Below are 14,338 nucleotides of genomic sequence, written 5' to 3' on the forward strand. Positions count from 1 at the left end.
CAGCCGGGGTGGAATTGCTTATCAGAAGACACAGACCTCTCCAAAAGAGCCACTCAGCTGCAGGCTCGAGTGTCTCAGCTACCAAGGCTGGAGGAGACCTCTGCCACTGATGCTCCACTTGGCCCAAAAAACCATGATGCTGGAGGAATTTTGGCAGCCTGCTGTTCCTGGAATATGTGCAGATCTGGAGGCCCCACTCCAGCCCTGCGCTGAAACCCAGGGCTGCTGCTCCCCAGCCGTGTGCCCTGGCCACCGCCTGCGGGACTGAAGGGCGGGCGACTGCCCGCTTTCTGCTTTCTTGAAGAAAGTAAATACCTTCACAATAACTCCTTCACTGCAGTGTGGGCTGAGAATACGTTTAATCTGGTTTTTTCATGAGCCAGGGGGAAAAATAAAAACAAAGGTTTCCTGCTTGGTTCTTACTTCTGACAACATGGGTTCTACAATTCACCCAGGACTGGTGGGCTTGTAAACCTCTGGCTGCAGCAGCAGCTGAACCAGGGTTGACAACAAGCAGAGCACCCATGTTCAGAGCACTCAACAGCCCTCCAGCTCCTCACCGGGCTTAATGAAGGGTAATGAGAGGAAAGTAATGAGCTTTGTGCCCATGGCCAAAGGAAAGGGCAGCTGGAAACATGCAGGGACCAATATGAATTGAGCATGATTAAGTACGTTATAACTATTGTTCTGAATAAAATGGTGCTGTTGTACCTACACAGCCTGCAGCAGTTCCTTGTCATTACAGCCATTTAGCTGCCTCTGCACTAATTGCCTCTGAAAGCCACCCAGAAAGGATTTATTTTACAGCCTTTCCAATTTAAAACCAGGGACAGAAATATGTAATCATTAACCTGCACCCATTTAAGTGGTGAGGATTCAGCAGGTGAGCCAGGAAGATGCATGTTTTATAGGGAACTGCTTGGTACTTGACACATGGGGCAACACAGCTGCAACACGTGTGGGCACAGCTGCCACTGGAGGGTGGCTACCACAGCCTGTGGGATGGCTACAGAGCTCTGAGGTTAGTCTCACCGACCCCCCAGCTCGGCTCCTGCAGGCAGCTGTAGCGGGGACAGCAGGCACCCACAGGCACCATGTCCCTCCTGGCTCCAAGCAGGCTCCCCCCAGCACCCAGCACCTCTCCCTGTGAGCTGCAGAGGGTTCAGGAGACCCCAACGCAGTACCTGGAGAAGCTTCTCCTCCCAGCACAAGGCATGGGATGCCCCGTATCAAAGCGCACTGCCTCGGGTGCCAGGAGCAGCAGGACGTGTCACAGCAGGGCTGGTGGTGACCACGGAGGTTGCCATGGCCCCTCACAGAGCTCTCACGCCGTGACAGGGACTGCCCTGAGCTTGCATCTGTTGAATGATGTATCAAGAAACAAAAATCCAAATTAACATTTTATCTTCTGTATTCTTAATTGATTCACAAAAATGAAAATATTGGCTTCCCCCTGAAGATTAATTACTTCAAAGGCTCACAGTTTCTTGGGACACAATTCCCGGCTCAGCTCTGGCAAAGCAGCAAGACTGGAATCTGGCCTAAGCTAGCCTGCTGAGAAAGACCAAGTGGAGTTGTTCTGGAGAGAAGAGAACAGGGGAAATGTCTCCCCTCTTCCTTGGGGAAGAGAAGTATTTTAGAAGGACCTTTTTGCTCTTGTTTCTTGCCTTCAGTCAGTTCAAAGGGTCCTCAGATCCTTCCTGGACAGACCTTTTCCCTTACAGAGTGCTGAGGAGGACAGATGAAGAGGTCAGTGCTCCAGCTTTCCCTCCTCAGCTTCTAGAAGTACAGTGTACGACTGAAATGATGCCCCAAAATCTTTGCTGTGGACAAGGATCCAGCCTCTGCTCCAAGCACACAGCTCAGAGCTCGTACATGGCTCTTATAGCCCCGGATTCTTTTGCGACATGAGTTTGAATCCATCATCCAGGATGGATCTCCGATTGCGCCTCAGCCTCTTCTGTCTCTCGAGATAGATGACCACTGCCAGGAGGGAGCAGGCAACCAGGAAAAGCACCATTCCCACGATGGCCAGAGCGATGACTGTGGCCTCTATCTGCCCTTGAGCCAACTTTGCTCCAAAAAGCGTGATCTTCTGGGACTCGTCCTTATCCTCAGGTGGCAACTCTGGGACACAAACAAAAAGATAGTTCCAGTGAGACCCAGAAATACCACAATCGAAAGGCTCCAGGAAGTACAAAAAAAGGAGTAGAAGACCCAACGCAATCAAAGCAAGTCAAGGGACACCCAGTTGCTGTCGCTCTAACGGAGTCTCACATCCCTGAGGTCACACAGAAACTCACACCAGGACCCCACCACCGTCCCACAGCTCTTCAGCCCCCTCCTCTAACCACTGCTGTGCCCCTCACTGGGGGGGGACCAGGGGCTGCACGGGGACAGAGAACGGGGATGAGACCGCGGGGCCGGAGCAGGGCTGCTGCATGTTCCCCTCCCAGGCACTCGGCTGCTGCCCAGCCACCACCGCCCAGCCTGGTGCTGGGGCCAGGCACTTCAGATCCTCAGCTCTCTTGTGCTTCCATGCAGTGGCACCAGCGACCTTTTGAGAAAAGTGGCTCTTTGCACAGGTAACAACTGCTGATCAAGGCTTTTGCCTGGTGAGGCTGACGCCTGAGTATGGTATAAACTGAGTTATTTAATATTGTCACTACTGCTCTGACACATTTCCTACTCCTTTAAACCCATTTTGAGTGAGGAAAACATTGTTGGGAAGGAAATGACTGAGATATCTGTAGAGAAAGACTGAAGCGTGGTAGGTAGATGGCTTTGTTTTCAGCTGGTCTGAGCTGGCTCTGAGATCAGCCCAGCTGGATTTATTCACAGCAGCTGAGAAATGGAGTTGTGGAGAAAGATGAAAAATCAGGGAAATCTATTCAGCCCCATAAACTATTTAAACTTTTACCCCAGAAAATGTTAAAGTGATCTTATCTACTACTCCCCTTCCCCCCGCTGCTGCTCAGCCAAACGCCTTCTCACATCTGTTCTTTAAAATGCCTGAAGGACCCAGGGCATGTGCTCGGGCTCTTGGGGGAAGAGCAGATCAGAAGGCAGAGGTACTGGTTTGCACGCTGACTCGGTCCCTTCAGCTAGTAGTGGTGAGGATGAAAGTTCCCTAAACCACAAGGTCATTGACAATCCAAGAAGGGAGGACAATTAATCTAAGGTGCCCCTTGATTTCTCTTATCCCTTTCAGTCCTTTGCCACACCTCCTCTAAACCCCTTTGAATCTCCGCCAGTTTCTCAGCCTGCACTCTCCTCTGAAGATGAATCCGCACACAGCAACTACAACAGGATATGAGGCCACTAAACTTTTTCACCTAACACGGTCCAACAAGCCTAACAAGCCAAACTTTTATCATCAGAGCACAGACATTTGGAGGACAGATAAACACAAACCTCCCCGTTACCCATGGGCAGCCAGGCCTCAGACTAACAGCCTGGCCAGCCTGAGAGAGGAATGGCTGCAAGGGGCACCCCTGCTCCTGCCTTCTCCTCATACGGACCTAAACCTCCCCTGATCAGAGACCGCCCTCCCCTGCCTCACCCAGAGGCAGCATTTAGCAGTGACATACACCGTACCTGCACTGTAGTTTAGAACTTCAAGCACTGGCTCTGAAAGGAAACAAGAGGAAGGTGAGAGAGTGCTGGGCCCAACAGGGAGAGTCCAGAACACGGCACACGGCTGGCGAGGATCAGAGCCAGAGGCAGTGTGGATTTACAGGGTTGCAGGTTTTCTTTGCTCCTGTCAATGTTTTCTCACTCCACATCACACCAAGAGTGTTTCTGTATCACCTGCTCCCAAAGCAGACCTGCTCCTGCCACACAACCCTTGAAAGAAAACCAGACTCAAAGCCCCTGAGAGTGGGGGGGCTGACCCTGGCTGGCAGAGCCATTTGCTCGCTCCCCAGTGGGATGTGGGAGGGCAAAAGCAGGAAAAAAAAAGAGAAAATACTTGTGGGTCAAGGTAAAGACAATTTAATAAGTAAAGGGGGAAAAAAAAATCCTAAACCAAAGAACCCCGAGTGATGCAAAAGCAATCACTCACCAGCAGCAGACGGATACCCAGCCAGTCCCCGAGCACTGGCTATGCTGGATAAACTCCCCCACTGCCCCCATTTCTGTTGCTGGGTGTGACATTATGTGGCACGGACCAGCCCTGGTCAGCTCGGGTCACTCCCCGCTGTGTCCCCACCCCAAGCCCCAGCGTGAGCAGCAGAGCCCCCGACGCTGCGCAAGCGCCGCTCACCCACAGCTCTGCTCTGGCAACAGATCCAACACCCAGCACCCTGGGGGCTCCTGGGAAGGGAAGGAACTCCATCGCAGCCCAGCCCCGGGCAGCACCACTCCCTCTGAGCACCCGCCAGTGTGCCCTGGTGAGATGAGAAGCCTTGGGATGTGCATTTAGATTACGGGTGTATTCTTAGTAAGGACAATTACGAGCTGATGGCTGAACATTGCTTCTCAGACACCAGCTAAAATAAAACTCATGATAATAATGTCGGCAACTTAAACCCCAGAAACCAATTTATTATTAATTCCCGTTGCAGGCATCACCATATTCAAAGGGAACATCTGAAATTAATAGCACTTAAGTAATAATCTGCTCAATTAACTGGCTTTCTGTGGTATATAAAAGAGTTGCAAGTGTGATGCAAACCCTCAGAATTTAGCAGCAGTAGCAGAGTGCTGTTGGATGTTTTATAGTCACCATTAGCAGTAGCTCCCTACCTGGTCTGGGCAAGACTGTGAAGAGTATCTCCATGCCAGCGTGAATGTGATCAGACACGTGACAGTGAAGCAGCCACGTCCCAGGGTTCCCAACCAACATCTCCACCATTTCAAAGGTCCCAGGGAACAGATCCACAACATCTGCTCTGTAGCTTTTGCCATTCTGCCAAAGGGAAGGGAGGCCATTAGCAAGCAGTTCTCTGCATCTTCTCAGAAAGAAAATTCTCTCAGTGTCACTGGAGATCACTCAGTGCTGCTACAGTTTTTAAAAGCTCAAAAAAAAGATTTCAAAGAGCAGCTCCAGGGCTGTAGGCGGGAAAGCAAACACAATCTGGTAATACCTGATCCTAAAAAGGGTTAAGCTGGACACGTCAGCACAATACAGAGGCCCAGAGAGTCAGATTTGGATGTGTAAAACCACATCCCTTTCCCCATTGGGTGATGTTGCTGTGAAGTCATTCAAGAAGTTCAAGTCCATCTGAGTCAAGCAAAAGTGATGCTATCAGTGGCCAGTCTCTGCATTATCATCAAGCAGGATGTTCTTACCTTGTAGATGAAGGTCTCAGCATGAAAATGGACTGTGTGGACGTCAACCTCCTGACCCATTCCCAGCAGGTACCAGTTCACCCACTCTCCCTGGAACATGGTCAGCCCAGGCAAGTTCGCATAGAGCCTCCCATTGATTGCTGTGCCGTAAACAACAACCAGAGAGAGCAGGAAAGGCTGTTATTGAAATGGTAAAGATGCTGAACCATCTCGGAGGAAGAACACACAGGGCAAGTTAGACCTCTACAAGGTTAAATCACCTGTACAAAGCCAGCAGTAATGACAGTACACAGAACGCAAATCTTCCCTATCATCTCCACAACTGCCAAGGGACTGGTTTTGCTGAGAATACTTTAGATAGATCCAGATATAACATAACCATAAATACCATGTTAATTTAGCAGAACATGGTAAGAAATAGCTTTCTGGTGATCAGCTAAACCAACTGAGCCATGTATCGCAGCCACCTAGCTTGGTCGATCAGTCTGAAATCTTACACATCCTCATGGTCCCGAGATGAACAGGATGAAATTAGTCTGACGTGTTCATTTCACATTTGATTTTATTTCCTGTCCCGAGTCGCTCAGACACATCAGACATTAACCTCTCTGGCCCACATCTTGCCATTCCGCCTGACAGGGACAGCCGCAACAATTAGCCTTCATCGTAGGCCAGAGATCTGTGCATGTGTGTGCTGCAATACTGAGAACAACAGACAGTTTAATTGTCTTTGTGCCACCAACAGAAGAGGATGAAGGCATTCACCAGGAGCCAGGCTCTTGGTTTTTGGGTGTCTGACTACTTACAGGGGCCACAGAGTCAGCACTAACTGTGCGCAGGTAGTAACAGGTGCTGCGGTGCCTAACAGACATTACCGTGCATTTTGTTGCTTTCCACAAATTTGTCATCCAGCAGGTTGATTTCCTTGTGATTTCCCTTGCTGTAACGTTCCACATTCTCCCCCAAGTACCAGGACTGATTTTCATCAAAAACCAGGAACAGTAGAGCAAACTCCCTCTTCACATCCTTCCTGACCCCGTCAGATTGCAGTGCCCCTCTCCGGCAGATCTTCAGGGGCCCGACCAGACCGCTGTACACATCCTGATCAGAACGAAGGAGAAAAACCTCTGAGACAAGGATCTTTTATACGCAGTTCTCTGCCTTGCAGCAACCATATCTTCTATTCCCTGCATCACCCCACTTAAAACAAACAGTTCTACCGTTTAAGTACTCTCACTGGTGAAAATCAGCTACCAAAGCACACGAACAGAGACTAGACATGCTCTTATGAATGCAAATCCAAAAGTCATAAATATGAATGATATCAAAATATTCTCCACTTTGTGGCTGCAAAAACATCTGCGACTTGAGATAAAGAGGTAATGATCTCTGGGTTGAATGTGATTGTTTACTGCAGGGTCATCTGGGTTGTTTCTCTGTGAAATCAGTGCCATGACAATTGATCCTAAAAGTGCTCAAAATCTTCCTGCTTTATCCACAGGGCCTAATTTTGGACAATTTCTGTCTTTCTTGATTAGCCCCATGGCTGTTACTAATAGAAACTGTGACTTACTGAGAGATGTTCACATATCCTGCAAATAACTGAAGGAAGGTTAGTGCCAAGACGACAGAAGAGCTGTTTTATGAAGGTTTGTGCTAAGAAAAAAATAAAGGACAAACATCAGGACAAATCTGGAGGATTTCCTCTCCCAGGAGGCTGATGGACATGTCACCAGGTGGTGGTTCCACCTCCCAGCTGGGCCAATCTCTAAACTGTATCCAGCCCATGTTGTTTGCTAGAGGCGGTAAAAAACTGGTCTAACCGGGCTCTTCTGGTTCTAACTTCTATTTCACCTTTACGGGGTCCACTGTGGAGTAGTAGATCCAAGGAACACAGGCTGAGTCATTTGGTCCTGGACCAGATCTCTCGGGAACTTCCCACCGGTAGGTCACGATGTCTCCTGGGCGGCAGAGAAGCGCCGTTAATGCCAGCGGGAGGCACCCGCACGCGAGCAGCACAGAAAATGGAGATCCTGTCTCCAAAGCGCAAATTTTCTCATTTTGTTGGACACTGCACGTTCCTTCCCCAAACACTGAAAAGCAGGATAGAAGCTCCCTCTCACAAGCAAGGCAGAGGGGACACAACATGTGCACACTGCTACCAGCACAGCTCTGCTTTATCTGCTGCCTTTCAGCCTGGACCTAGCCGAGGAAATCCCACCTCTCTTCAGTACAGATGGAGCTTGAGATGATCTTTCATCTCTTTGAAGTGTATTTATGATGCTCATCCAAATTGATTTTTAAAATTACTATTTCACATGTTAGCAATACATTTCAGAAAGACAGGGCCCAACTGAAAACCTGTTGCTTAGACAGCCTGTGCAAGTTGAAGGGGACCAAAAATTAAACAAATTGGCATCTGGACTATGAACCAAATGGGTGATTTCAGTCAGTGTCCTGGCAAGCAATTTGCATTTCTCCTATTTCATACCATGGTGCCTATCCCAAAAAGTGTAGGTTCCAAAGAGGGGCAGGCTTCCCCCACCATGGGCCATCAGCCCAGGGCTTCCGAGGACTGAGCTGCAAACTGTCATCGATCTTCTCCTTCCTACAGACAGGCCACGCTCAGCAGGGGGGAAGAGGCTGCACACAGGGAAGTTTGTGCTCTGCTGACTCCAGAAGTCAGACAGAACACGAACTCCCAGGGCTCCCATCCCCACAAAAGCGATGCCACCGAGGCTGCGGTAAACCCCAAAGACCAGCTACCGTTCAGCTCCAATTCTCTAGCACAAGGAAACAAGCACATGGAAGCCTACTTAAGGAAGCCAGCCTAGCTGTAGGCCAAGATCAGCCCTGTAAGCCCACAGGCCGGAGAGCACAGCGACTTACCAGGGTTTGCCACTTGCGGCTGTCCCGTCCCCCTCTCCAGCACCCCATGCGCGTGAACGGAGTAGGGCCGGGTGGCGTTGTTCTTAAACACGATGTTGAGAATATCTCCCACTTCTGCCCATAGAAAAGGACCTTGAGATGGGAAGAACGTACTCTGAGACCGGCAAAAACTGTCAATGTATCTCCTGAGGATATTCCCACCTCTGTCTCACCATCTTCTCCCCAGACATTCCCTTATAATATTTATGATGTTCCCCTCCCTCTTCTCTACTTATCTCTACCTCCCAAAAAGAGAATTGGAGGTCGGTCCCAATTCAAGTCAGCGTTAGAAAACCAGACTGTGAGTTTCACAATGGGGGAAACGAAGGTTGTTACGCATTTTAACTGTGCCCAGTACAACCAAGGCTTGATTTCTACATAGTGCTATACTGAATTTCACCATGTCTTGATCATGCCTTGCTGCTGGTTTCAGAAAATATGGTAATATTCAATTTTGCCAGTGTCACAGAGGAGAGCTGCAGCCTATTCTGAAGAGCACATACTGCCCCAGCCTTGCAGCTCTGACATCACTCACAGTCCTGGGTTCATAGCACAGAGCTGTGTCTCTTCAGCCTTCATCAGTCACTAACATGCTCTTCCATGCCCAAGGCCTGCCTGCTTCTGTCCCAAAAGCATTTCTCACAGCCACAGATTTTCACCTCCATCTCTCAGACTGCTCTCTAGAAGTCAGCACTTATTTCTGTTCTAGTCAGAGAAATGCAGGTGCGAAAAATGCTTTGCCTGAAACATGAAAGAAAGCTGGCACAAAGGCAGGCAGGAGAACCCGATGTCCTCCACCAGGAGCTGTGTTCAGGACCCTCTTTCTCCAAAGCTGGCTGACCAGGGTAAGAGACAGACTGGATTTTTCCTCACTTGCATACACAGCAGACACCTAAATGTCCAGGAGACCTTCAGACCACAGCCCTTCACCACTGCAGCTCTAGGGGCAAGCCTCGTTGCTGTGTGCATGGAACACATACCCTCTGCACGTGGCCTTACCCAGTATCCCCAGGTGCTCGTCCCTGTCGGTCCTGGCCCTGGGGGTCTGGAAAGTCCCATCGCTGTACTCCCTGTACACCGCCTTCTTGTACCTGGAGCCGAGCAGTCCACCCTCGTTGCTCAAAAATACATCGGCGTAGCTGAGAAATGCAGAAGGAGTGCTGAGATACACAACAGCCCACAGGGATGAGCAGCTAGCTGGTGGCAAGGGGTTCACTAGCTGAACAGGTCCCCCATTTGGCTGCCAAGGTGGGCACAGCGAGGCGGGGCCGCAGCTCCCACCGCAGCCACATCAAGACACCCAACAGCCTTCGCCAAGGTCTACTAAGAAACTCTGCCAGAGGCTTCCCCAGAAGAAGGGCTCTACCTCTCCGCAGAGTGGTTGTGCCGTTCCCTCTCCCAGCTTCGGTCAGGCACGTAGTCCCACAGCACCTCCTCCGCCATGAGGTAGTAGGTCCGCACCCCTCTGTACCGCCGGGCAGCAGCAGGAGCCCTTTTTCCACACTTGGAAACGAAGTAGCGTTCCCTCATCCCAGCCTGATAGTGATTGCTCGTCTGGCAGTAGATCTCAAAAATCCCTGAGGGAGGCAGCACCAACAAGGAAATCAGCTTTTAAAGGTCCCAGGAAGCAGCTGCTTCCCACGCAGGGTTTGTGTGGCTGCCATTGGTAGGTGAGCTGTGTGTGTCTGGCTGTGTGTTTGGTAGCCACAGGCCGAGATCAAAGGGGGTTGTTAGAGAAACCAAGCAGGAGTGACACCACAAAGTCCTACACTAAAATTATTTCACAGGGCTTTTTCATGCAATAACCAGCTTATTAGATGTGAAGAAACCAACACAGTGGCATAACGGCTAGCACTGCTGAGACACCAGGTGAGCAGGGAGTCTAGGGAACACTGAAGGGGAGGTGGCCATCGCACCATGTGGGTGAAACGGTGCTGTGTGCCCACCTGCAAACTGGAGGAGTGGGGGCTGCCATAAACATGAATCTCAGCAAGCCATGGGCAGAGGGGTTAAGCTCTGGCAACTGTCTGCTACTCTGTTCTGAAAGACGTGTGTGCACGATCCCACGGGTCACAGGCAGCAATGTCCATCAGGGCTGTTACTGCAAATATTTAATGGCAAGTGGGAGCCTACAGAATCAGTCTGGGACAGTATGGGATGAGCTCATCTCTCCAGAATCAGGTGCAATGACAGATGGGACCAAAAAGGATCTAGAGCACAGCTCACCCTGTAAGAGCTTACACTGTGCTAAAGAATCAGCCACGGGAGCAAAGACTACAATGGGAGACATTTCCTGCTGTCAGGCCAGACGTGCAGGCACTTACCGCTGTTATCAGGCTGCATGAAGGCAGTGGCAAACGTATGGGGGAAAAGACTGGTTGAATCTCTCCGCATCCCGTTCATCTGCAGGGTGTTTCCCTGAAACACAGCTCCATGTACATCTGCTTCACTGCCCAAGCCCAGGAGGTGCCAGGACACATTGTCTCCTTCACACACAGTCAGCCCAGGCAAGTTACCAAACATAAACCCATTGATGGCTGCAAAGGAGAAAACAATTAATTCTCTGCAAGTAGACCCCAGTCCAGAGATTCATTTTGCGCACAGAACCTGCCAGGGCAGGCCTGACTGAGGAAGCATAACTCACTTGTAATTCAGCCCTGAGCAGCTCCTGAAAGCTTCTCGTCCCACATCCCACCCGCTGCCTCACTTGACTCGACCAACACAACCCACAGGCCCCCCAGGTCCCAGCCCAGTCTCGGGGGCAGCACCGCCCCACGTCTCGCAGGTTCATTCCTCCTGCATGCAGAGCAGCATCAGGCCCTACCATGCATCCTGTTTGATTCCTCAAAGCCATCATCCTTTTTCACAGAAGTCTCTTCCATCCTCAAATAGTACTTTATGTTTGCGTTTAAATACCAGCTGAGGTTCTCGTCAAAGACGCTGAAGAGAAGGTAAAATTCTTTGTCGATCCCTTTCTACAATGACAATGATGGCTGTTAATTTTTAAAATTATCATTACAGTTAAAGCTGTTTTGCCTGGCTCTCGTGTTCCCCTTTACCTCAAAACCTGGCTCATTATGGGCCAGAGCTCTGTCCCTTTACTCATGTTGAATGTTCCTCTTTTGTTTCAAGAGAGGCACCACTTGTGGATTTTCCATGATATTTCACTTGAGTAAAATGACAAAATTCAGGCAAGGATATGAAGTCATTGCCTCCTTCCCCCACCATCCCCACGTTCAGGCATAGGTTTCACTGTCTGTCCAAATCAGAGCCGAGATCAGAGCCCAGCCCACAAGACAGGCTGATGACTACATTCCACCCCTCCTTCCTCCTACCACAGGCCTGGAGTGGGGATTATTTTATTACCCCAAATCCTTGAAAATGTTGGTTCTCCTAAGAAACGCATTCCAAAGCATGGTGCATTGCCCCACTAAAAACACTCCCAGCGCTGTCCAGATTCTCACCCTGACACCAGCTTCCCCAGTTGCTCCCCCAGGGAGGGCCGAGCGCTTCCCAACCTGCAGGCGCACAAGGAGTGGCCGGCCATGCACATTCCCCAATTACACGTTCATTAAAGGGTTGCCTAAGATTGTGGAGCCAGAATTGCTGCCCGAGCTGATTTCCCCTGCCCTACGTTTATAAACAAGTCTATTTTGTTTACACCCTTCCCATCTCTGCAAATACCCCATCAATCCTCACAGCTCCCCCACACAAGGCAGTGTAAGTTCACAATGCTCTCTGCTCACAAGATTCACATTTCCACCCTCTGTAAGGGGAAGATCTCTTTCAGCCACATCGTGCCACCAGTCTCACTCACAGCAGCTGTTTTGGGACTCGCCAGCCGCTCCCTGAGCTACCCCACAAGGTAGGCAGGACAGCAGCAGCTTGGGTCTCTGCTGCCTACTCTTATTTACAACAGGGCTCCGCTAATCTGTCTTGCACCTCCCAGAATATTCATTTACTGTCTTCCCTAGACTTATTGCCGTGAGCAGACTATTCCTGAGTGAAACGCCAAGAAGTTCTGGTCGCTCTTCAGATTTCACCTCTCTTTCATCAAAAGCACAAAACCTGACATGGATTTTCACGTGCTTTTTTGTAGTCAGCTCTGATTGATCTTGCAAAATAAAAGAGGCTCACCCAAACCTCAAAGCACTGTACCACTCAAGCAAACTACCTCTAAGTGAAAATGTCTTTTCAGTGTTTCTGAGACTGCAATGAATGTTCCCCATGCCTCTGAAAGCAGCCTGATATGCAAGCCTCAGGACAAAAGCCACCTATAAAGTCACACCAAGGTACAGTTGAGCCAAGTCTGTCTGTGAGTTTTAAAGCAGAGCCCAGAAGCCATCCCAAGGGCAGAGCCCAGAGTGCCAGCCCAACCCTTTCCACGTGAGACCTGGCCACCAGCTGTCCTGATGTTACCCCGCCTCGCGGCTTTGATCAGGCTCTCCGGGGCTCACACCACTGTGCGTCTGATTTCATTATGTTCCCTAATGTTTTGCTGATGCCTCCTTTCTCTACCAGAAAGCAAAGCAGCTGGTCAGACCATGGCAGGAAAAGCCCTTTCACCTGTTTGTTGTCGTCATCCAGAGTGCCCGGCCTGCAGATGAGCAGAGGCCCCACTAGGCCCGAGCTGGAGTCTCTGCTGGGGTTCACTGCCGAGCTGTAGAGCCAGGTCAGGCAGGGGGGGTCGCTGGCCGTGGGCCCGACCTGCTGCGGCACGGCCCACCGGTACGTGAAGTTGTGCAGTGGCGCCACAGAAACCCCGCTCTGGGACAGACCTTTAGACCAGAGATTGGCACAGTTATTCCCAAATGCACAAACTCGGGTACATCTTCCCACCAGCTACATTCGTACTGGGCTGGGCTCGTTCCTGTCCCTAGAGCACCTGGTGTCTCTGAGGGGTGAGGTGAGCACATTTATAGGGCACACCCGAGAAGGGAGCTGCTCTCAGCACCATGTGAATCCCCCCCGTGCCACGGCAGACAGGCACGGCGATGGGAGGTAAAGGGGATCCAGCTGCATCTGGGGAGATGAACGCTGGAAGCTCGTGGTTATCTAAGCTGGAGCACACTGGGTTTCTCTGCTCACAGGCTCTCAAACAGTCTGAGCTTTGGTTTAAAGTTGCCATCTGAAAAAGAGCGCCTCTGGAATCGTACTCCCCCTGGCACCCTCCTGGGCACCAGCTCAGGGGAAGGAATATGGGTGAGGCCCCAGCAGGCTGGGAGGAGCGTGGTGACTCCGGCCAGCAGGACACCCAGCCCCTCCCGGCTGCAGAAGCTCCCAGCACAGGGAGGGTATGAGCTGTGGTGATCCACCCCCAGCACTAGCACCGAGTTACTCGAGAAAAAGGAGCCACAAACCATCATGGTACCGCATCCCTTCCCAGGCCTTCCCATAGGACACTCCGTGAGGCTGGATGCTGAAAGGCCAGGAGGCTTTGTTAACAAACGTCACCAGGATGGTGTCTCCAACTTCAGCTTTGATCACTGGACCTACACAAATAGCAAAGAGAGCAAGTCAGCAACAGAGCAACTCCTGGATGACCAGACAAGCCAGGGCCACCTTTCACCCAGGCTGAGGGGAGCAGAAGGTGCAGAAGGAAGGTGGATGCCCCTTGGCAGCACCTAAGGCCCTTCAGCCCTGACAGCGGGAGCAGAGGGGTGACAAGAATTATCTGAAAGCGTTTTGGGTCTGCAGGAGAACCCAGAGAGGCTTCAGGCCTTCACAGAAGGAGTAACAAAAGGGCCTGAAGTGCCGAATGCCCTCAGGAAAGGCCTGTGTCTCTCACCCACCTACTTAAGGCCCCCTGTGTGTCTCGGGCAGGTGTGGAAAGAGGGGTGTAAGATGCTCTAAGCCCACCACTTCCCTGTGAGCCACCCCCTCCCCTCCTAGATGGCCCAGACTCCATCCCCATTGATCATCAAACATCTCGGGCAACTGAAGGAGGCCATAAAACCAACAGACTCGGAACAAAAAGCAAGCAACCTGCTGCATGGTCAGTGACCTGGACAGGCCACTGCGAGGCTGGACAGCCAGGCGCTGCCAGGGGAAGCACGAGGGGGCAGGAGCAAGCTGTGGGGTGACGAACTGCCGGGTGCCCACAGCTGGGAGCCTGACA

General features: G+C 51.0%; 1 protein-coding gene across 5 annotated transcripts in view; it reads right to left on the minus strand.

The window, feature by feature from the left end:
* The window catches only part of HEPH (hephaestin), a 27,363-nt gene continuing 13,025 nt past the window's right edge, over window positions 1-14,338 (minus strand). For 3 of the 5 annotated variants that reach the window (XM_074915526.1, XM_074915524.1, XM_074915525.1), the window contains exons 10-22: window positions 13,581-13,712; window positions 12,787-12,998; window positions 11,045-11,195; window positions 10,545-10,757; window positions 9,587-9,797; window positions 9,220-9,359; window positions 8,182-8,313; window positions 7,147-7,253; window positions 6,168-6,393; window positions 5,293-5,432; window positions 4,747-4,909; window positions 3,598-3,630; window positions 2-2,127 (exon numbers count right to left, since the gene is read on the minus strand). In XM_074915526.1, coding sequence (XP_074771627.1) covers window positions 1,883-2,127; window positions 3,598-3,630; window positions 4,747-4,909; window positions 5,293-5,432; window positions 6,168-6,393; window positions 7,147-7,253; window positions 8,182-8,313; window positions 9,220-9,359; window positions 9,587-9,797; window positions 10,545-10,757; window positions 11,045-11,195; window positions 12,787-12,998; window positions 13,581-13,712 — 2,105 coding nt within the window. In that variant the 3' untranslated portion in view covers window positions 2-1,882. Of the gene's footprint in view, window positions 2,128-3,597; window positions 3,631-4,746; window positions 4,910-5,292; window positions 5,433-6,167; window positions 6,394-7,146; window positions 7,254-8,181; window positions 8,314-9,219; window positions 9,360-9,586; window positions 9,798-10,544; window positions 10,758-11,044; window positions 11,196-12,786; window positions 12,999-13,580; window positions 13,713-14,338 lie in introns of all 5 variants that reach the window. The other 2 variants (XM_074915527.1, XM_074915528.1) reach the window with 1 other exon arrangement.

The sequence above is a fragment of the Athene noctua genome, chromosome 11 (genome assembly GCF_965140245.1).
Source record: "Athene noctua chromosome 11, bAthNoc1.hap1.1, whole genome shotgun sequence".
NCBI lineage: Eukaryota > Metazoa > Chordata > Aves > Strigiformes > Strigidae > Athene > Athene noctua.